The sequence below is a fragment of the Gymnoscopelus microlampas genome, assembly GCF_963454915.1.
Source record: "Gymnoscopelus microlampas genome assembly, chromosome: 24".
In the NCBI taxonomy this organism is placed as follows: Eukaryota; Metazoa; Chordata; class Actinopteri; order Myctophiformes; family Myctophidae; genus Gymnoscopelus; species Gymnoscopelus microlampas.
In genome coordinates, this window is record NC_139961.1 from 20,098,809 (window position 1) to 20,123,852 (window position 25,044).

Genomic DNA, 25,044 nt, shown 5'->3' on the forward strand with positions numbered 1-25,044 from the left:
TCTCCCGGGTTCCGTCCATAAAGAATCCATATTATGCTAAATAATGTGCATCATATGACAAGACTATCATCAAGCTCCAAGGCCACATCTAGGCACACACACACACACACACACACACACACACACACACACACACACACACACACACACACACACACACACACACACACACACACACACACACACACACACACACACACACATACCAACATAGTTCCTATCTGTTTATCTTAATCGTTATAGGACTGCAACCAGCAATTATTTTCCTTGATAGATTCTTTCAATTAATCTAATGCTTGGACGCCTTATTTGTCCTTGTGGAAATTCATTTTGCGCCAGGCAGCCATCAGGTTTTGCAGCTGCCTTTGATTGAGTTATTTTTCTTTTTTTCCTCTTTTCTTTTCTCTTCTGCACTATATAGACCCTCCAGAAAAACGCGGGCTAAAATCCTAGATTAAGTGGTCTAAAATCCTAGATTTTGCGATGAAATATGCAGGTTTTTTATGTGATTTTATGCGGAACTATGCGGCGCATATTTTGTATATTATGCGATGCGATGTGCATATTATGCTATGCGATGCAATGCACATATTATGTGATGCGATGTGCATATTATGCGATGCTATGGGATGCGATGTGATGCAGCCCTTTTGAAGGCTGCATAATTATTACCCCTGAAAAAATTACCCCCGCATAATTATGCTCCATTTTGCCGATTATGCGGTCAATTATGCGATCGCATAATCGCATTTTTCTGGAGGGTCCAACTGTAACAGTATCTCTTCTTTTTTTTTTACTTCTTTTGTGTTATGCATCCTAATCCTAATGCTATTTTCAACGGCGTATAACAAGCGAACGGGAGGTCGCGATGACATTTTTCTTCGCGGAAGCACAGTGAAACCCGCTGTGATTAGCAACCATTAGGGTATCGATCGATCATACTGGAGATAAATATTCTGTGACTACTTGAAAAGGTTAGAAAAATCAAAAAAACGCTGGCAGTGGGTGCACACAGCCAGAAATAAGTCTGGCAGTGAATGTAGGCTATAGCGTCACAATCATTTTAACCCATTAACCATATTTTATACTTTATACAAAAGAATAGCAGATAGTTCAAGCTCATAGAATTTAAAAATCATGATTTTATTTTTTTATAATCCTCAAAATTGATTAGTCTAATTAATCACTTATCAGCCCTATCTCACACTTCACTGTGCGACAAAAAACTAAAGAAAATAGCCGATCTTCAAGGTCAAGAATTGCATCGCGCAACGTGTTGTAAGCTTGCAGATCAGCTACTTCCACTATTCTTGATTTTTGTGCGTGTAAAAAGCAAAAGTTTAACTGTTTTGTTTGATTGTCGTTTTTAAACAATCAATTAAATTGATCGGTTAAAATTCACTGTTGCACCCCATTATACAATAGACGTTACCTCTCCATCAGAGAAAAAAAGCCTGCAACCTCACAGCTCTCTAACCCTGCTTGCCTGCTTCCAATCTATAGTTCCATAATTGATACCTTTACGCCGCAAACAATTACCCGTCCGCGGCTTCACTTCATGATAATGATGACACCGTCCTTGATCGCTGGGCAGAGAATGGTCCACCCGGTAGGAGAGGTACGTCTATCTGTACGTCAGGGGTCGTCAAGGTTTTTCAGGCCAAGGACCCCATAGCTGGGAGAGAGATGAAGCAGAGACCTCCCCCACCCACCCATCCACTACATGTTGTATAAAATTGTGTTGCAATTGTGTGGCTCTGTACTCGGTCTGCTCTCCCCCTCTATACCGAAAATAACCGATCTACAAGCTCTCAACGCATCGCACTGCGATGCGTTGAGAGCTTGTAGATCGGCTATTTTCGGCAAATGGTCCCCCCCCAGAATAGGGATTCTAGGTTTCAAGTGGTTAATACATTATTATAATTATTGTTATTATTTTAGTTCTTTCCTATCACAAAAAGATTTGCCCCCCCCCCTGTTGTAACTCTGAGGACCCCCTATACTAAGGGTCCCAGACCCCCTGTTAAAGACCCATATGCTGTACCTGAAAGGTGACCGTTTGTACCTTTCTTTCTACTTGTGGGTGCCGGAGCAATAAAAAAAAAACTGCAACCTTATACCTCAGCACAGACTGCCTGATTGACGCTGACTGCTTTCGAAATCTATTATTCATTTCTGCTGCCGCCAATTATTACATCTCCACTCTTTTATATGTATGTCCTGCGAGAGAGTTATGAGAGTTTTGTGTGAAGGTTTTTTTTCTCTTGTGCATGTTAACTTATTTAAACCGGGGAAGCATCTGTGTAATTTTAGCCATATATGTATAGCACATTGGTTGGCTATTCAAAAATAGCAGATATACAAGTTCATAGCGCGCCACTTCCTGCCGCACTATAAGCTTGTAGATCTGCTATTTTTGATAAATCGTGAAAATGTGTGCAGTTCTTGAATATATATATATTTTTTAAAGAAACATTTTACTCAAATCTTTGCTTCTGGGGGTCCCTGGCACACATTTCTTTTAGATGAGGGTCCGTGGCCAAATGCATATCATTTTGGGGATCCTTGACATGAAAAGGTTTGAGAACCTCTGATATAGCAACATTTTAGAAGACATTTTTAGAATCGGCCGCAGGTCTTAATGGGTTAATGTGGCTGTGGCTGTGGGGTGTGGTGAACACCAGTGGTTCTCAAACTGGGGTCCGGGGACCCCCCAGTGGGTCCTTGAGAGGTTTCCAGGGGGTCCCCAGCTACATTAAGTTAATAAAGCATCACAATCAGTTTCCAGCACTTTAACCCTGATATAAGTCTGAACCATGTTCTATGGCATTACTTGGAGCCTAAACTGAAGAACAAGTTCAATTTCGGTTCCGGCAGGGGTGGACTCTGGACTGGGACTCTGGCATTAGCCCATATGGGCTTAAAGGACATTTATCAAACATATTCTTTCAGTCACCATGTTATTGTTTTTACTGACCATGCAAAATGTTCTCAGGGTCATACATAGCTGTTATTAAAAACACTGAATGACTTTGCTGTTACAATAAAACTACTTATTTGCATACACACAGTACGCACATTACAGCCTTTGCTATGTATAAGTTAGGCATATCCTGTTATGCCATCCTTATGCAGCCTATAGATTATCATCTAACCTATAACAGATGCTTGCTCAGATCATTGTAGCCTACCCTTGTTTTATATACTTTAGCAAACTAAAGTTCTGATTGCATGCAGATTCATTTTCACCCTTTCTTAATAGTCCACTACTTCTTATGTCCAAGTTTGTAATAGATTCAAAACATCATCTCCAGATGATCTCGCCAGAGTAGGGTAGCTTGCTGCCAGTGCCATGATGTGCTTTAGCCAGCATCCTCCTTATAAGAGCAACACACTCTGCTTGTGTGAGTACTGTATAGGCTAACTATCATATTTATGGGTTGTAGTTGTGTATGATAGTCAGTACTGTAGGCCAAATATCATAATTATAGGTTGTGAGGTGGTTTACTACTGTAGGTTAACTATCATATTTATAGGTTGTGTAGTTGTGTATGGGCTGTGTAGTTATCATTTATTTTACTCAAGGCCCCAGAACACGAAGGAATGCTTTTCAGTAAAGGTATTAAGGGCATGTGCGTTTACTTTGTATGTGCCTCGACGGAGTGGGGCGGTAGAGTATCTGTGCGCCGGTTGTGGTGGGCCGGTCTGGGCCAAAATGTCAGAGCCGAATTTATGTCCCAGTCCAGCTCTGGGTTCCGTTTGGCAACATTTATTTTTCTGTCTGTCTGTACCCTCTGTTCCAGCTGCGTTCTATTTATACACAGCATATTATGTGTTGAAGCTTCTATATGTGTCCAGAAAGCCAGCCAGCCAGCCAGCCCTCCCTGCCTGCCGGAACACTCCGGATTCTGTGTTGTCATGTCGGAAAACGTTAAAAGTCTTTAGATTGATCCCCAGGGGGGGGCGGAGCTGCCAGAGCTGCAAAGCAACACAGAGGGGCAGCTGAGATCAATGGAACGCAGCTGTCTGTACAGCCAATCATCATTCAGTAGCCTTGGCAAGCTGCCAACCCCCGCTGGCCATGTACACACACGCACGCACGCGCACATGCACACGCGGACGCACGCAAGCGCGCGTGGCACGTACACATACTTACACAGACAGACAAGACATCGACACTCACATTGTCTATGCTGAATCTTGTCTTGATGAATTGAATACAGGACCACAATGGAAACAAGCCCTCAGGGCTTTTTGTGTTATCCTTTAAGCATTATTGCATAAGTGTACCTCTGTGCTTTTAGCAGAATGTTAATAAAGTGTTCAGGGTGCCTTCTCCCAACTCTGTTCAATTTGAAGATCAAAGCAATACAGCTTTAACACCAAGATGCTCCTATACAACAGCAATGTCAAGTCTGTTCTGCTGTATGGTTCCGAGAGCTGGCGAGTGGTCAAAACAGACACGAGGAGAATGGAAGTGCTCCACAACAGATGCCTCTGACGAATATGCCAGATCTTTTGGCCTAATAAAATCTCCAATAATGAACTGCACAAACAAACAGGGAGTCGGAGCATCACCAAGGACATTAAACGCAGACGCCTGAGACGGCTTTAGGACATGTGCTGAGGATGGATCAGGACCGCATCACAAAGGTCGCCTTAATATGGACCCCACCAGGGAAAAGAAAACCTGGGAGACCCAAAACCACCTGGCGCAGAACTGTGACACAAGAGCTGGAACAGATGAACCTGTCATGACGAGAGGCGCAACATGGGACCGAATGCAATGGAGAGTGCTCATTGAAGTCTTATGTCCCATAGGGGACGAAGAGGAGTAACATAATGTTAATAAAGTATTCAATTAATCAATCAATCAATCAATCAATATGTCTTCCAAAATAGCCCAAAGCAATGGGGGCCATATTATTAGCAGTGTTGTAGTGCTACAACACCGCGGTATAGCCCCCCCACGCTATAGGTGTAATGTATTCGACCTGTAAATGAGGTGAGATTAATTTTATAAACCCCACAGGGGTTTCTAAATCTCACCTGCACAACCCAATAGTATGCTGTTGTTACAAAATTATTGCTTTTCAATGTGCAAATGATGGGGGAAAAAAATAATTTCTTAAAAAATATATACATACAAATTAAAAATAAATTCTAAAAAATTAAAAATATATATATTTCAGCAGTTAGAGAAGTGAGGGAGCGGCGCTCCCCGGCGTCCCCCCTCCACTACACCCCTGAGTATTAGTATTATTAATATACATACACAATAAACAAACACTTTTTTCCCCACATCATTCCTTTTGTGAAAACGGATGGCTAATGCAGACATGAGGCCTTTCACGCAACACTTGGCACTGTGACAGACCTATCACACACACACACACACACACACACACACACACACACACACACACACACACACACACACACACACACACACACACACACACACACACACACACACACACACAGTCTTGATGGGTTTCTAAGAATTATTGTGTGGTATTATTGCACTGACCTTGGTTCAGCTGTTGTTGCATGGCGGCTCAATGTGGAAGGATGGCTCTATATGAGGCAGTTAGACAACACTGACCTTTTCAGGAGGATATGATATCATGTCCTTACGGTAAATGTCAGATGGTGACGTACAGCCAATCGGCTAAGGTGCCTAATTAAATATAAATTGGAATTGAAAATATTCCACATCCTTAAGGTTGCTAATGAGCCCCTACTGTATGCGTCATTGTCTACTTACTTTTGTGTCCACATAGTCTGTTGCAAAATTATGTAAAATGATGTACTAAAAAGTTCACAGATATAGAGTACTACAGAAGTCCTGACGTCACTCCTTCATCCCCAGGTTCGTAAAGTCATTTCGCTATGGAGAATAACATTGGGTCATCATAGAATCGTCTCATATAAGAATTGTGGTCCAAAAATAAACAAACTGTCTCGGCGATATTGTCAGGGAGGAGGTTCTGTATCGTTTATGATAGTCAGTCACTTATATTTGATACAGTCTGTTTCTGGCGAAAATGTAACTAATTCGGCGGAAGTAACATTATCGTTTTCTCACCGTCAGTTGATGCTTCGTATCCATAAGAGTCAAACCGCCGGAGTCATTTGTTTATTTTTGTAACACAGTTCTTATTTGACGCGATATTAAATACGTCTATGGGGATTCAGAATGGGGGTGGAAAACCGCAGACCAGGTAGACAAACCTAGGATGTGTAAATTACGTCAGACTTCGGTGCTCTATAGTGAAACCTCAGCATTTTTTTTTTAAATGTAGCCAACATGTAGCGTCCCCGTTTTTGAGCATGTGATTATAGGCGAAAGTCTTCGAATGTTTCTACGTTTTCCTAATGTTTCAAAATGTTTCAAAGCTAGCAGAAATATAACTGATCCCACAACGCATCACGGAGCGATGTGATCTGCTATTTAAAGATCGGCTATTTACGTTATTTTGACAATTTGCGCTGTTTCCATGCGACACCATACAGTGAAGTATAACATAGGGCGGAACGCACATCACCCATGTTTAACCTATCTTCATGAAGTATGATTGGTCCTCACTAATTACAAGATGGCACCATTTCTGTGTACTCCCTCTATCTACACAGAGGAGGGCTGTTGACAGTTCAGAAACCCGCCTATCAGTGATCGTTAAAGCAGGTCATCGGCAGGCAGTGCCGGCGCTAGGCACACGCACGCCACACACTGTGCCTAGGGCTCCACGGTGCCAAGGAGGCACCACACATTGTGCAAGATTAAAAACACAACTACAATTAGTCACCATAGTATTAGGCCGTTATAGGCAATACAATAAGCCTATATACTGATATCTTCTCCACCTAAATAATCACGACTTGCATGCGTTATGTGCGCATGGATGAGGTGCATCTGCTCAGAGCTGAAACGGCCCCTCCTCCCCGCCCCCGGTCCGGCAGTGAGTGAGCAGCGTGCGTTTGTTTTGAAATTTGATCCCCGCCTCCCCTCCGGTAAGAAGTGAGGAAACATGGGCCCCCAGGAGGCAACAAGAATCCGGAGCAGAGAAGAGGAAAGAGACAAAAATTGCGAGATGAGCAACACAAAGATATTGTGCTTAGGACACCCAAATGGTCAGCATGGTCACCCTGAGGCATGTTCCTACCGACTGGGGGCGGCACCTGTTAGCGGGGACTGTTGGGCGGGAGGAGTATAGGACGAAGGCGCTACGTCCTCCCGGTGGGGGCTCCTCACTGGCAGGTGAACCAGTAGGATACAATAGCGGTGACAGACACACACACACACAACCTGGCAACTGTCGGACCAAAATGGCGTCAACCATAAATACTTTCATTCAAAGTTTTCTTCACTGTAAGACACTCATTTACAAACGGACATTTAGCGAAAATAAGCCATTTAAAGGGGAATACCACTCATACTCTTTAATAACCTTAGAGCTGTTGTGTGGAAATAAGAAAAAAGTCCCCCCCCCCTTCTATGCTGCCTAGAACTGGATAATTGATTGAGGTCATGTGATCAGTGACATACGCAAACACACACACACACACACACACACACACACACACACACACACACACACACACACACACACACACACACACACACACACACACACACACACACACACACACACACACACACACACACACACACACTGTGTGTAGGGATGAATCAATTGGCATAACAATTAAATTGAGGAGGGGAAAAAGTGGTGAATACAGTATGTAATGAATAGGTAAATATATATAAAAATAAAAAAATAAAAATCTACAATGATAATCATTAAACTGCCAGAGTGTAAAAGTAAGGAAAGGGGGGGTTGAGTTGCTTCACGATCATTCAGTTCCCGGAAATGTAACGTAATCAGTTGAGATGTGCTTGCTATGTATAATACTATCTGCTATAGGAGGCTGTAAGGCTAGACGATGCCACACAGAGACTGGCTGCTTTTCCTAAACATGTGTGCTTTACTTTTGCAAGGGCAGATGCAGATACAGATACTGCCGTTTCTAAACATAACCGTCACTGTCGGGTGGAAACCTTGTATGTCCATAAAAACATTCGTTTTCAGGGATTGTGAAACAAAACGCATCTGTGTAACCACTTTATCCATATTTTATACTTTTGGCTATTCAAAAATAGCAGATATACAAGCTCATAGCGCGGCACCGAGTGCCGCGCTATGAGCTTGTATCTATTTTTTTTTTAAATTGTGTTTTTTTTGTTGCAAATCTTTAAATATATATCTATAAAGCAATTGTTTTTTACTCAAATCTTTGCTTCTGGGGGTCCCTGGAACATTTTTTTTTAGATGGGGGTCCGCAGCCAAATACATATCGCTGTGGGGCTCCTTGACACTGACATTAATATTATAGCAACATAAGTGTTTCAGAAAACTGTTTTAAACTGATTTAGAAGACATTTGTAGAATCCCCAGAAGCAATAACATTTTAGCTAGAAATGCTCGCTTTAAATATATATATATATATATATTCAAAGATTTGCACAAAATTGTTCACGATTTTTCAAAAATAGCAGATCTACAAGCTCATAGCACAGCACTCGGTGCCGTGCTATGAGCTTGTATATCTGCTATTTTTGAATAGCCCAACGAAATCTAAAAATGACACACAGATGCGTTCTCAGGTCTTAAAGAGTTAAAGAAAAATAACCAAATAGTGATTTAGTCACAAGCTCTTGATAATACTTTTCATTGGTTCAATAATTATAAAAGCCGACAGACACACTTAACCATGGGAAATGTGAATATGTGAAAATAGCCCGAAAATAGCAACGACATTCAAATTATTACCATAAATGCTGTGTGGTACGTGTGTAACAAATGGCGGCTTTGTGAAACTAGATCAACCTTTAAAGTAGGGCATTCATTTACAGGAGAAAATAAAAACAACGTTGAAGAATGGAGATACAAGGTTTCTGCCTGACAGCGACGTTATATGTGCTTTATTTGGACAAGGACAGATGCAGTCACGGAGGCGTTGTGTTTGGAGAGACATTGTATTTTTTTAGTTCTTTTTAAAACCACGCATCCTTGGAGGAAGCTGGGAAAAAAGCAGATATGATCATGGAAGGACTTCAACAATATTTGTGCTGTCTATTAAACGCAGTGTGACACTGACCCTCCTGCAACCACTGTAACCCTAGAGCATTTGAGCAGATACACGCGCACGCACACGCACACGCACACACACACACACACACACACACACACACACACACACACACACACACACACACACACACACACACACACACACACACACACGTACTGTACTGGCATGCACACATAATCATATTTCATGGTCATATTTTTGCATTTTCAGAACATCTTTATAAAGCGTGGGATAGGAGGAGAAAGGTCACTTATAATAGATGAACTTTCATTTTTATATATTTTTTTAATATATTCTATGTGCAGGTCTATATGAATGTGTCTTGTTTATAATCAGGTTGTGTTATGAGTTGCTGGTTGGGTATACACTGGAATGTTTTTGTTTTTATTGATGTGTCAGATAATCCCATGTGGGATGGGTCAAGACACGCACACACACGCACACACGCACACACACACACACACACACACACACCCACCCACCCACGGGGCAGAGTCAAACTTCAAAGTACAGGAGTCAATTGGAAAATTGGCTATTATGTGTTATTTGTTGGACATTTCTCTTCTGTTCTTGTTTGCTGTTGGTTTTGGTGTTTAGTCTTGTTACTTAGTTAGTTTCTGTAGTAGCTCTGTGTGTCTGTATTAAGTGTTAGTCTGTAATTCCCCCAGGTGTTTTGTATCTGATGTTGTAATAGCTCTCTTGTGCTTTCTGCCTACCCTTGTTTGTTACCTGTCTTGCCCCAGCCTATCGAGTGTTGATTGTATTTTGAGTTCACCTGTGTCTAGTTAGTTCCCTGTCTATTTATTCAGTGTGTGTTTGGCTGTAAAATCCTGTTAGGTGTGAGTACTTGAAAAGCTGTGTGTTTTCTGTGTTGGTGCCTTACCTGCACCTGACCTGTTTAGTGTTAACCTTTAGTTTGGTGTTAAAAAAGACCTTTTGATTTGAACTGCTCTAAAGATATTCAATAATTAAAGATATGCCATCCCAACAATTGGAGCCACTAAGGTGAAATGGTACGCAAGTTCTCCTAGGTGCACGCCGTCTGATCTCGCAAACATCCTGTTTACTGGTGCTAGATCCTGCGAGAGTAAGTTGTCGGGACAAAGAAAGGTTGATAATAAAGTAGATTTTCTCCTGATTTTGTCTCTCTGAAAAAAGCCATTTTAGCACGAAATTCTTGGGAAGATTGTGTGGCTTGTGACGAGCTGTGTTCACGTTCACTCCTCCATTGGAAATAATTGACTCCAACCCACTTCCAGTCAGGCGGTCACCTACTTCACGCAGATACGTGAAGTAAGCCGGGCGTGTATTTATTTATTTTTTGTCTTGGACTGCTCTGCTTCAGCCGTCCTTGCATTTGGGTCACACACACACACACACACACACACACACACAGTAAAGGAGCGTACCGCCTCATCGTATCCCATGTGCATGAACTGCATGATCCACTGCTGTACGTCGGGCCTGCTGCGGTCCCAGACGTTCCTTCTGGCCCTGGCTCTCCTACGCACGGTGGACAGGAACTGCTGGGCCTGGTCCGGGGCCACCGCCACCACGTCACGTCCTGTCACCCTGCTCACTGACAGACAGACAGACAGACAGACAGACAGTACATTTACTCAAGTACTGTACTTAAGTACAATGTTGAGGTACTTTACTTCTACTCCACTACATCTCAGAAGCAAATATTGTACTTTTACTCCACTACAATTATTTTAAAGCTTTAGTTACAAGTTACTTTTTAGACGATTATTATCGCAAAACGCACTAACCACTTCAGCCCTATACATTTCAGCCATTTGAAAATAGCCGATCTACAAGCTCACAATGCGATGCGACGCATTGTGAGCTTGTAGATCGGCTATTTTCAAAAGAGTTTTTATACATTTTGAACTTGTGAAATGGGACATTCTGCACAATGAGTACTTTTATTTTTGTACTTTACGTACATTTTTATACCAATACTTTTGCACTTTTACTCAAGTAAATTTTGATTTCCGGACTTTCACTTGTAACAGAGTACTACTACATTGCAGTATTGACACTTTTGCTTAAGTAAAACATGTGAGTACTTTTTCCACCACTGGGGAAGATTCATGCAGACATGTGGAGAGAGCATGGGTCATCAACGTGACCCACGTGATAAATCGTCGGTCAGAAACCTCTTATCGCCATGTTCTAACTTTTTGTGTTTTTTCATAAATTGAATGCCCTACTTGATCATACTACGGCATCGCACAAAAGCATCAAAAGTAGCAGATCTACTGTACAAGCACGAGCTAGAGAATCTGATACTTAAGATATTTTTGAATTTGAATCCAGAAACGGGAAAAGTTTGGGACAGATGAGGTTTTCACTCGACAGAGACGGAATGTAAAATATATATGAACATAATCAGTGGTGTAAAGTAACTAAGTACATTTACTTTTACTTTACTGGAGTATTTCCAATTGTCCATACTTTTACTTCTCCTCCTCTACATCTCAGAGGCAAATATTGTACTTTTACTCCACCAGAATTATTTGAAAACTAGATACTTTTCTGATATAAATTGTTATAATATAAAACATACATTAACTCTTTCATTGCCACACTTATTTCAGACTGTGTCGTCCCAGTGCCATGAAAAAAAGGTGCATTTTTCCTCTGTTTGTTTTTTAACATTGATGTGAATGGAGTCAAAGAGTTAACAACTTCAGCTCTATTTTATACATAGGCTATTTGAAAATAGCAGATCTACAAGCTCACAACGCGAAAGCTTGTAGATTCTCAAACATTTTAGTACTTTTACTTTTGGTACTTTAAGTACATTTTGATGCCAATACTTTTGTACTTAGTTTGAGCAATTTTTGAATTCTGGACTTTTACTTGTAACAGAGTATTTCTATATTTCAGTATTGGTACTTTTACTTAAGTAAAAAATGTGAGTACTTTTTCCACCACTGCAAATGCATATCAATTCGGGGGTGCTTGACATTAAAACATTTGAGAAGCATCCACTGCAGTAGTCAACATGAAGCCAGCTGTTGCTTTCGCCCGTCGCTCAACAGCGGGTTGTCGGCCGATCAAGAGACGTCACCATGACAAGGTGTCAGCAGTTTGACGTCCGTCCGTCAGCAGACGATCCCGTTGAGTGAAGGATAAAAGCAACAGCCTCGCCTCTGGCGGTGTCATTTGGTCTATAAAGAAAGGTGTTAAACTTGCTGCAGGGGTTTTGTGACAAACAGTAGCAGCGGGTCCCACAGGTTATAGGGGCCACAGCTGGAAGCTGGGAGGTAGAGAGAAACTCATTGACGTCTCAATAGCAAAAGGGAAAATGGCTGCCTGTGTGTGTGTGTGCTTTTATTACTGTACTTCAATACTTCTGAGGACTAAATGTCCTCCAAAACAGTAATCAAAAGTATTCAAAATTTCTCCAACATTTTTTATATATAAAAAAAAAAAATCAAAAATAGGAATTGTTTTAATGATATGATAGAAATCTCTAGATGATAGGGGAAGTAGAGTGAATTAGTGTTCACCACATTAGGAAGCATTATGTTCTCTTTTTATTATCTCTGGTTGAGTAAAGAAACGGCCAACCGGGAACATATTTAAAAAAAGGATGATGAATACAGTATAAATATCATGGGGTCTGGTAACTATATGGGTGAACCACTTAAGTCTCGAGCAGTGCTGCGTGTGTTTGTGTGTGTGCGTATGTGTGAGTGTGCACATGTATGAGTGTGAGCATGAGAAATGCCCTCATTTTTATTCATTTTTAAAAATCCTAAAAATAATTGGATGCATTCTTTTTAGGATTAGTAATTGAAAATGTGGATCTGTTTTAACGTAGACAGTGTTTTAATATAGAGTGACTTTTTAAATATGATTCAATGGAAGCCCTTCAGTGTGTTGTAATAGTGTGTCCATTCACCCGCTGAATCATGGATGTCAAGTGTTTTATTTATTAAAGTTTTCTTATCTACATTTTTTGAATTCCAGGTGTCTGGATATCTGTATCTTGAGGGGACAATTAGGGCCTGGGTTAAAAGTTTCTGCTCGTGGGGGGGCGCCCCTTAGACTTAGACCAAGCAGAGACCAAGCAGGGCCGTGCTTTCTTTGTCTTAACTTCTTGCTCTGTATTTCTCCTCCAGATAGGCTATATGCACAGCAGCCATATTGGAAGGAAATTGGGCCTCTTCCTTACTTCCTTCCTTCACCTTCACTCTCAGAGTTACACACTTGTAAGGGGCCATTTGGAACCCCTCAAGGAACCATGAGGGTCCCTGGACCACACTTTGAGACCCACTGGTGTTTCCAGTGAGCCAACATGCTCAACATCAACCCCCTGACAGAATGGAACAGAGCCTTAATTAGCATTATTGGTAACATATATCAGCCATTATGACGCCATCAAGCCCCAGCAAAATACATTTTAGTCGACTAAATCAACTGCAGATTTAGTCGACTATAATCTTATGATATTTAGTCGACTAAAAAACTACAAAAATTCAGGTGACTAAAATATGACTAAAACGAAATGGAATTTTATTCAAAAGACTATGACTAAAACTAAATAAAAATGTGCTGTCAAAATCAACACTGCGCTGTATGAGTGAACTGGGCAGAGATGATCTGTCGGCTGATGCCATATGGAGATTTGAGAAGCTGTGACCTGTGCAGCCTTCTCCTGATGCTATTACTGCTGCGATGCCTTCATAAACGTGGTATCAAAGCTGTGGACACAGATGCTAAGAGATCTGTTACGACATCTCAGCAAGCTCTGAAGGAGCTAAGAGAACAGCCATCGGCTTACCATTGCCACAGCTTGGAGTGCATGTATTGACCAAATGGACTCGTGGGACACTAGAACGTGAGAGACCGGACAATTCTGAATTAAGACGTTCTGACCCTGTTGTTGTCAAAACAAAACAAACAGCCTGCTCTCTTCCTTGTAATTTGATCTGGAAGAATGGCTCTTTTGGGTGAAAACAGCCTACATTCAACTGCCCACGACTATGGAACGGAAGCTCGCGGCGGCCCGCTTTTTTATTCCCGATTCCACGGGACTCGGATTCGTCTTTTAAAGCGATCGGGGGCTCGATCATACTGGAGATAAATATATTATGATTTTTCAAAGGGTAGTGAAAACACTCGAAAATCGCGGCACAGCTAAATTATGTTTTATTTCTGGCAGTCAACGAGTTCAAATGAGTTGAACTGTTGGGTTTATGAACATGTAGGAAGCCATCTTTCTTAGCTGCAGTTGTTTCAGCCAACACCTCACCCTGAAGGTGTGCGTGTGTGTGTGTGTGTGTGTGTGTGTGTGTGTGTGTGTGTGTGTGTGTGTGTGTGTGTGTGTGTGTGTGTGTGTGTGTGTGTGTGTGTGTGTGTGTGTGTGTGCGTGTGCGCGTGTGCGGGTACTTAAAGTCGAGGTCAGTCTTGACGTTAGTGGAGTCAGACAGGGTTTCCATGCATGTGTACATGTAAGTCGTGGCTCCTTACTCAGGTAAAATCTCTTATACTTTCAAATCTGAATTCTTGTCTTGCCTCATTGTGTATCTATGTATTTGAGTAGCCACTACAGATTTTGAATTGACGGGACGGGGGGTTGTTATTTGAGAACCAATGGATAAGGCATTTAGACATTCAGTTTACGGGTTGTGGTGGAGTATGGTAGCATACTTTAGTTGCACGCCAATATCAGAATATAACCAAAAATAGCTAATCTACAAGCTTCATGACGCATCGCACGTTGTGAGCTTACAGGTCAGCAATTGCAAGAAATTGTAAGAATGCCATTACTAAAATCGGCGTCCTAAAATGTTGACGTCCTCAAGTATAGTAATACAAACGTGTGTGTGTGTGTGTGTGTGTGTGTGTGTGTGTGTGTGTGTGTGTGTGTGTGTGTGTGTGTGTGTGTGTGTGTGTGTGTGTGTGTGTGTGTGTGTGTGTGTGTGTTTGTGTGTGTGTAGAAAAGCATAAGCAGTTAACGTAGCATCATAGCAACCACTGTATCCATATCTTATACGTTGGCTATAAAAACATTACAGATATTATATAAGCTTGCAGGGCGTCAATTCGTGCCGCACTGCGAGCTTGTACAACATTTTGAAAGCATTGGACATTTTTGAATATTACTGGGGGTCCCTCGCACAATATATTTTCATATGGGGGGGTCCGCGGCCAAATTGATGTGGGGGTCCTTGACACGAAAAGGTTTGACAACCGGTGATGTAGTTCTTTGTTGCATTTGTCATTTTGTCCAGTTTGAGTGTTGAATGTTTGGATTACAATGGAAACAAGCCTCATTTTTCATCCGCCTGGCACGTTTTTTTGTTCTTTTTTATCGTTGCACTGCCTGTCACTAAAGTATTCATTCAATCAATCAATATAGCCTGCCCTTGAAACACAAACTCAGTTGCATGGTTTCAGAATGCCTGCATTCCACCAGTGGTGGAAAAAGTACTCAGATAAGTAAAAGTAGCAATACCACAACATAAGAATACACTGTTACAAGTAAAAGGCCTGTGTTCAAAAAAGTACAAAAGTATTGGCATCAAGATAAACTTCAAGTAACAAAGTAAAAGTACTAAAGTGTTTGAAAATAGCCGATCTACAAGCTCACAACTTGTCGCATCGCGACGCGTTGTGAGCTTGTAGATCGGCTATTTTCTAATAGCCTATGTATAAAATAGGCCTAAAGTGGTTAAAGTATGTTTTATAATATGATAATTAATATCTGCAAAGTAACTAGTGACTAAAGTTTTCAAATAATTGTAGTGGAGTAAAAGTACAATATTTGTTTCTGAGATGTAGTGGAGTAGAAGTAAAAGTTTTGAAAATTGGAAATACTCCAGTAGTAAAATACCTCAAAATTGTACTTGAGTACAGTACTTGAGTATATGTACTTAGTTACTTAGCTACACCATTGCAGTCCACACTTACCGTCTCGTTTCTTCAGCAATTGTTCAAGTTTGCCTCCCTGTGTGATGTCTGTGGAATGGAGAGAAACTCAGTCAGTCCACTGCTTTCACAATACTTCAATTAAAATGTCACCGTATTGTTAGACACTGTCACAGAGCTAGAAGGAATTCCAGCACAATTCAGTCACTAACAATACACTATTCACAGAGCGTACGGATGAGAAGATTTCAATGAGAGCAAACTAGAAAAGTGTGCTCCTCGGAGCACAGGTCTCCGCCAGGCCTGGGCTGCCTATACCGCAAACTTTGGAAGGCAGTCTTAGCCAATTGGAATGGGATCTGAAAAATCGGACTCATGCATCTTGATCACATGACCCCAGAGATGATGTGCACCGGTTTCTGTTACTTTTGGACATAATGTGTAGGAGTAGAAGCAAAAGGTGTGTTTTGATGAAAACGCACAATGGCAGAAAATGTAATATGGTCTATACATATTACATGTATAGGCCATACATGTATAGGCCACGATCCAAGGAATCCAAGGGGAAAGAAATGTTGATTGTACGACCTACAGTTCAAGAGTTATACTGTAGGTCAATACCTGAAGTGGGCAATTTCATGGCAATCGGACACTGGGCACGATGATTTGAGGCATTTTGTTCAAAACGGGCCACGCCTATAAACCGTGGAAGACAATCTTAGCCATTATTTCATACAGGATGATGGTGTACCTGCTAGGCCTTGGCCTGTCGCACCTCCAACGGTGCCGATGGAGGACTATGCATGGCAGGGGCGTCCGCTTCCCTGAGCCAGGCCTAAACCTGACCGCATACCAAAACAGTTGAGCTGCAGGGTCTTCAGCTGGGGACCACCTTTCATTGATGTTTCGCCCCTTATCCAGAACATCTCCTGGTGGCGGGGCAGTGAACAGGGACGTCTCCCTGACACCCCCTGCAGCTCAACTTATTTTTATGTTTCCCCCCAAGTCTTGTCTCGTCGTCTCAGCCAGAGCCAGTGGCTTGCTTTCTCTGCTTCCTCTGATAGCTCTTTGGTGGCTTTGCTCAGTCTGGCTCCCCGTAGCCCCACGTCTCTGAGCAGGCGTGACGTGGAACTGCCAACGAAGCCCCTGGCTCCCACCTCCACTGGGTACGTCCTCGCAGTCCATCCGCTTTCCCTGCACTCCGCAACCAGGTCTGCATATTTTGCCCTCTTCCTTTCGTAGGCAGCTTCCAGACCCTCCTCCCATGGCACTGTCAACTCAACCAGCAGTACTGACTTCATCGCTGCTGACCACAGCACCACGTCGGGTCTTAAAGTGGTGGTACAGATTTCCTGTGGGAACTGGAGCTGTCTACCCAGGTCCACTTCCATCTTCCACTCCGCCCCTGGTGTTAACAGCTTGGAGGGTGGTAATCTCTTGCTGGAGTGTTCTGCAGGTTCCCCCTGCCTGTGGAAGTGGATCCCATGTTGGCTCCTTGATGGACCCTGGTTGTTCGCCTCATGCCGGCTTTTCTCCAGCACCTCTGCCAGCTTCCTGAGCACTTCGTCGTGCCGCCATGTAAGTCGACCCTGTGTCAGAGCTGTTCTACATCCTGACAGGACATGCTGGAGTGAGGCATTGGTGGTCCCGCAGAGGTCACAGGATTGCTCTGTTCCAAACCACTGTTTGCGCTGTTCCAAACCACTGTTACATCCCAGACATGTTGTCTGGGATGTAGTAGAATTCAAGGGCATATGCTATCAGCTGGTGTGGCACTGACCCATAAGCATTGGCTAGGTCCAGCCATATGACATGCAGATCTTTCTTCTCCCTCTTAGTGGTCTGAATCTGTTCCCAAATCATTGAAGCATGCTCTACGCAGCCAGGGAATCCCGGAACTCCGGCTTTCTGGCAGCTGGTATCAATGTAGCTGTTTTCCATTAGGTAGGTGGTCATTCTTCTTGCCATCACAGAGAAGAACATTTTCCCCTCCACATTCAGTAGGGCTATGCTTCTGAACTGCTCGATGGTCTTGGCATTCTGTTGTTTGGGAATAGAGACTGCCACTGCAATTTGCCACTCGGATGGTATGCTCTTCTTAGTCCATGTGACTCTTATCAGGGTCCATAGGAGCCTCAGCACTTCTGGGCAGTTCTTATATAGCTTGTACGGTATTCCGTTTGGGCCTGGTGCTGATGCAGATCTTGCCCGCTGGACCACCTGTTTGACCTCACAGAGTTTGGGTGGTGATGTGTCAAACAAGGCTGATGGTTCTGTCGGTCTAGGCACATACCCTGGTGAGCCTAGGGGCTTGTTCCTTGCTGGGTCACTGTATTGGGCACGGATGTATTCCTCCAGTTCTTCTTTGGGGACATCCAGGGTTCCACTTGTCTTGTCCTCAAGGAGCCCTCGTGCATACTGGAATGGATTCCTGAAGAAGCTTGATCTTTCCTTTTCTTTTTCTCCGTCTTCTGATGCGCTCTGCCCTCCGTAGGTTGGCAAGACGTTTCCTGATCCCATCCCAGAGAACTTTCAGACCTTCTTTCTCACGCTCCTCTGCTTTCCTCCACTGCTTGCGGAGCTGCCTTCTGCTTGCCACCAGGTCATCGATCTCTTTCTCTCTCCTCCCCTTTGTCCTTGTGGCTGCTTCTCTGATGGTCACCTCGCCATACCTGTTGCTGCATTCTTCATACAAGATCTCTCCAAACAGGTTTAACTTGGATTCCACTGACCCGCGTAGTGCGCTTTGCAGCAGCCCGCTCAAGTGTTCATCCAGCTTTCTCCACTCCTCAGTTTCGTTGGCCTTTGGCCACTTGATCTTGTTCCTTCGGAGTGGGCTCTTCAAGTTCCTGGCTCTTTGACGTGACTCTGTTCTTGGGTCGCTAGGGGGTGCAACTGGGCTCACTTCTTGGGGTTCCTCAACATCCCGTTCTTCCACTTCTCTCCTTTCCTCCCGCCCTGCCTCTGCAACGTTGGGTCCGATGGCACTGTGGCCAATCAGGATGTAATATGAAAAATCCGACAGATCTGTCTTGATCACATGAATATAGCGATAATGTGTACTGATTTGCATGATGTTTGGACACAATCTGTAGGACAAATATAAACAATTTGTTTTTGCAAAAATCTGCCTCCTGGTGGCGCTATAACAGGACGATGTGGCAGATCGGTCAAACAGTGCAAGTAGCTGCTCACAGATGAAATGACACATGGACAGACACACACGGACGGACAGGGGTGAAAACAAAGTCTCGGCCATGCCTTCCGCATGGCCGAGACAAATGCCAGCACTCAAGGAAGAAGTGTCCTACAATTTACAATATATGGGCATTTAGCAGATGCTCTCAACTAGAGCAACTTACAAGTGTGAGATTGAAATAAGCAGAGTAAGCATAAACTCTGGTCAATAAACAACAAGGTAAATAGTCACACACAAACGGAAAGACAAGACAGTGCGTTGTACATGGGATTAAGGTGCAAAATGTCAGTGCATGTCGACCGCATAATCCACATAAGGTAGACTGACACTGGTATAATCCGCAAGTAGGTCCATGAGGAAGAGCAAAGAAAGTCACTTGTAGGTATAATCCACAGTTAGGTCCAAGGAAGAGCAAAGGTCTAAGCCTTGTTCAGCAGTCTGACGGCAGGCAGGTGAAAACTGTTCAAGAACCTGGTGGTGCTGCTCTTGATACTGCACGGCCGCGGTCGTTGTAGGGGGTTTGTGACAGTAACAGTTTGTGACCTGGGTGGTAACACAGCCTGATAGAACGCCTTAGGGTGTCGAAAGGGTGTACTCAGAACTTCTACGGCGGCGAAGCCAGTAGAGTCGCTGCTGAGCCCGTTTCCTCATGTGTGTGGTGTGCCTCCCATTTGAGCTCCTCCTCGATTTGTACTCCGAGGAACTTCAACTCACTGACCCTTTCCACTACAGCGCCACAGATGAGGATGGGCGCATGATCTCCGCGGCCTCCTGAAGTCCACGATCAGCTCCTTGGTCTTAACGGCGAGGTTGTTCTCCCGGCACCAAAGTGCCAGTGAGTTGATCTCATCTCTATAGTCAGACTCACCATTGTTGACGATTCGACCTATCACTGTTGTGTCGTCCGCATACTTTACGATGGTGTTGGGAGTCATGTGTGGCTGTGCAGTCATACGTGTACAGGGAGTAGAGGAGAGGGCTCAGTGGTGCTCCAGTGTTGAGGGTCAGGGGGTCGGATGTGATGCCGCCCATTTCTCACCACCTGATGTCGGTTTGACAGGAAGTTGTATCCAGTCACACATGCTTGGGTGTAGCCCTAGGTCTCTGTGCTTTGTGTCAAGTTTTGCTGGGACAATGGTGTTGAATGCTGAGCTGTAGTCCACGAACAGTTTACGTACATGTTTGTCCTTCAGCAGTGTGTTGTCCGAGAGGATGGTGTGGAGAGCCATGGCAATAGCGTCATTGGTGGATCTGTTTTTGCGGCGTGCAAACTGCCACGGGTCCAGTGAGGCAGGTAGCGTGGAGCAGATGTATTCCCTCACCAGCTTCTCAAAGCATTTGCTGACTATCGGGGTGAGAGCGACAGGTCTCCAGTCGCTCAGGCATGTCACTTTGGCCTTTTTGGGGATGGGCGCATTGGTTGATATTTTGAACCCTGCGTGGACCACAGCCTGGGAGAGGGAGAGGTTGAAGATGTCAGCGAAGACAACCGCCAGCTGGTCTGCCCATGCTTTAAGGACCCGGCCTGGAATCCCATCAGGTCCCGCCGCCTTCTGGATGTTGACCCGTTTGAAGGCTGTGCGCACGTCGTCCTCCGAGATGGTTCGAGGGCTGGTCTCCTCTGCTGGTGCTGCTGATGGCCCCGCTTGGCTGACGCGGTCTCGAACCGGTCTCGAACCGGCGTGAATAGGTGTTCAATTCGTTGAATCAAAGAAACTAGGACCTCAGGTAATCAATGAACCTAACATCTGTGTAAATATAAATAACATGCTATCTAAATGACATTCTGTACATTTGTGGTCAAGAAAAAACTAATCTAAGTAACGTAAACATGAGAATAAGTGTCAAAGATATCTGCACAGTAAACTAACATGTACTGTAGTTGCTGTTGGGCAGAAACCTTGTATCTCCATATTTCAATGTATTGTATCTTTTTGTAAATGAATACCCTACTTCAGGTGTCTTCAACAGGGGGTTGAAGACCCCTGCCCTACTTCATACAAGAGTGTCGCACAAAACTCCAGGATCTACAACGAGTCACATTGTGGGCTTGTAGATTGCACATGTTTGTTATTTGAGAACATATTGAAAGTGAAAGTGGTTTACGTTTGTGCGTGGGTTTTATAAAGACTGGACCAATGAAAAGTATCGACAAGAGCAAATAATAATTACATTGGATCCATTGGAGGTTCTTTTTTTCCCCAATTTCCTGAATGTAGGCCTAGCTGTTTTGGACATGTCTGGTTTCACTCGACAGCAACGCTATGTCATGACATTTTATAAACACGTTCCACATGCTGGCGTAGACGTGACCCTTGTTTTGAAGCATAGGGCTCAACTTTGACCTTTGCACTGTGACCTTGACCTTTGACCGCTTGGAAAATCCATCGCTCAGGCAGGTTCTGAGGCTGCCCTCATCTGATGTGATCAATAAAACGGTCAGTGTACCGCTGTGACAGACCAACACACAAACGATAATACACATTGTACCAACTCAATGTCATCTATTTATTTTTCAGGTGTAATGAGGTTCTTTACAACAGTGCTGTTGCTGCTATGACACCTGAATTATGAATTATTGTATTTTAACGTGATCTTTTAGTTCAATGTATCATATTATTCATGAGAAAACCTCACCTACTACAGGGCTCTCTCTCTCTCTCTCTCCCTCTCTGGTTTCTTGTGTATTTTTCACTTCCTCAGATATCTCACCTACACTCCACCTCCCTTCAGCTCTCTCCTGCTGCATTTTTTCCCACTCATTTGACCCTCCCCACTCTGACCCTTCTACCTCTCTAAAACCCTCCTCTTCTCTTCTCTTCTCTTCTCCCTCTATTAAACCCTTCTCTTCTCTTTTCTCCTAATCCCTTCTCTTCTCCCTCTATTAAACCATTATCTTCTCTTCTCTTCTCATCTCTCTCAAATCCTTCTCCCCCTCTCTTCTCTTCTCTCTTAAACCCTTCTCTCCCTCTTCTCTTCAACCCTTTTCCATCTCTTCTTTTCTCCCTCAAACCCTTCTCCCTCTCTTCTCTTCTCTTCTCCCTCAAACCCTTCTCCCTCTCTTCTCTTCGTATAGGTGTACATGCTATGGTAGACGGCCATCACGCTTTTTGAGATGGTATTCTTCCCCTGACTCTTTGTTCCCTTTGTTTTGCTATCCTTGCAGTACCATAACCTTCTTGCCGTACTAATGTCCCCCCGCGGGATCAATAAAGGTCCTCCTCTCCTCTCCTGTACTTCTCCTCCCCTCCCCTCTCCCCTCTCCCCTCCCCTCCTCTCCTCTCTCCATTCATTATGCTGATAAACGCATGTGGTGACGACAGAAACGATGCATGATTGAGTAACTGAATGACGGTATAACAACTGTCAGCATAATATATGCATGGGCATGTATGAATGAATGGGTGTATACAGTATGCATTTGCATGTGAATGGATGGATGAACGGATGGATGGAGACACGAATAAGTGAAGGACATGATGAATGAATCCAGTGGCGGAAGAAGCATTCAGATTTTTGAAGTAAAAGTAGCAATGCCACGATGTAGAAATACTCAAGGAGTAAAAGTACAAAATGATATAACATTTTTCAAAAATAGCCATATAAAAATGAATTGCGAATCTGCAAAATAATTGTAGTGGAGTGAAAAAGTAGACTACAGTATTTGCTCCTGAGGTGTGGAGGAGTAAGTATCAAGTATAACATTTTTTTGAAGAACTCAAAATTATACTAATCAATAACTAATCACTCAGACAAATAAACAAACACCTTGTCAGCTCTATTTTACATTTTGTCATGCGATGGTGTCTTGCAGCGAAAATAGCTGATCTACAATATTTTGTTTTGTTTTGGTAGATTAACCCATTAAGACCGGGAAAGCATCTTTCATTTTAGATTTTAACCACTTTTTTACCACCATAATTTTATACTTTGGCTATTTAAAAAAAAAAGCAGATATACAAGCTCATAGCGTGGAACCAAGTGGTGGTGCTAAGAGCTTGTATATCTGCTTTTTAGAAAAATTGTGAATATGTGTGCACATCTTTCAATATATATATTTTTTAAAGCAAACGTTTGTAACTCAAAGCTTTGCTTCTGGGCATCCATGGAACACAAATATTTTACAAATAAAAAAATAAAACTTTAAAGAATATTTTTTCAAAAATAGCAGATCTACAAGCTCATAGTGCGGCACTCGGTGCCGCACTATGAGCTTGTATATCTGCTATTTTTGAATAGGCAAAGAAATCTAAAAATGACACGGATACGTTCCCGGATTGATCATACAAGCTTTGCACAAAAAGCAGGGGAAAATAGCCAATCTACAAGCTCACAACTGTGAGCCTGTAGATTGATTATTTTCTGCTATACGTTGTGAAAGTCAAATTGAAATAGTGTGTCTGTGGGTTTTATAAATATTGAACCAACGAAAAGTATTAACAAGAGCTTGTTACTGGCACTAGCATGTACTTAACTTACTGTACTTTTAATGAACATTTTGCGGTATTTTGACTTTACTGGAGGATTTCCAATTTTCAATACTTTTACTTCTACTCCACTACACCAGAGGCAAATATTGTGCTTTTACTCCACTACAAGTATCTGAAAACTTTAGTTACTTGTTACTTTGTAGATTTTGATTATTATTATTTACAAAACAGAACCACTTCAGCCATATATACATTTCGGCCACTTGAAAATAGGCGATCTACAAGCTCGCATTGTGAGCTTGTAGATCTGCTATTTTCAAAAGATTTTCATACACTTTATACAACTTGCAACATTCTGCATAACGAGTACTTTCTACTTTTGGTACTTTAAGCACATTTTGGTACCAATACTTTTGTACTTTTACTCAAGTAAATTTAGAATTCCGGACTTTTACTTGTAACAGACTATTTCTACATTGCAGTATTGATATTTTTTCAAGTAAAAAGTTTGAGTACTTTTTCCACCACTGCAGTTTTGGGACATATACTGTACAAGGTTTCAACGCCACAGCGATATTGTTTGTCTAGTTACCTGAATCCACGCAGCAGACCAGGAGAGCTGCAGTAATGAGCAGGCTTCTCAGACAGACAGAGAAGTGATGTAGAGCCATGGTGTCTTCTAAAGAGAATGAAGCTGTGATCCCACCTCACTGCTCGGGGTCAGTGACTCGGAGAGAATAGGGCCTCCTCCACACACACACACACACGCACGCACACACACACCGCAGGCCCAAACACAGCAAACATTCCAACCTGAAGGACCTGCCACCGCTCGTCCAGGAATGCCCTCCTGTGTGCGAGCGAGTCTTTGCCCTGGGTTATGACATATCAGATATCAGCCAATAAATAAGTTGTTCTTTTCTGCAAAAATATGTCGTCGTTCAACGGTAAAAAAAATATTAAAAATCTAACCAAAATCAGAGATCGAGGGCCCTATCTTATGCCTTATGCCTCAACCTTTTAGGTATGTTTTACTATTTTGAAAAAAACATTTCAAAATAGTTCAAATAGCCAATCTACATCAACACATTGTGAACGTGTGCCAGCGAGGAGACTCAATTGAGTCTCCTGCTGACCAGTCACACCGTGATCAAATTATTGGCTCATGAATGCGACAAAAACTAAAAAAATCTCCATGAATTCAACGCTTCGTGTGCAATTGATAGAAAATACGCTATTTTGTGGGTGAACTGCTCCTTTAAGAACCCAAATCCTTCTCTTCTGGGGGTCCCTGGCACAACACTGTTTTCAAATGGGAGTCTGTGGCCAAATATAGATGTCAATTTAGTGGGTCCTTGACATGAAAATGTT

The 25,044-nt window shown here is 42.8% G+C and overlaps 1 protein-coding gene across 1 annotated transcript in view; it reads right to left on the minus strand.

Moving 5' to 3' along the window:
- LOC311040466 (augurin-A-like) overlaps positions 1-24,346 on the minus strand; it is a 27,065-nt gene extending 2,719 nt beyond the window's left edge. The window contains exons 1-3 of the mRNA XM_084050772.1: positions 24,266-24,346; positions 16,087-16,134; positions 10,566-10,735 (exon numbers count right to left, since the gene is read on the minus strand). Of these exons, the coding sequence (XP_083906898.1) occupies positions 10,566-10,735; positions 16,087-16,134; positions 24,266-24,344 (297 nt within the window). The 5' untranslated portion in view covers positions 24,345-24,346. The remainder of the gene's footprint in view (positions 1-10,565; positions 10,736-16,086; positions 16,135-24,265) is intronic.
- Positions 24,347-25,044: the final 698 nt, after the last annotated feature.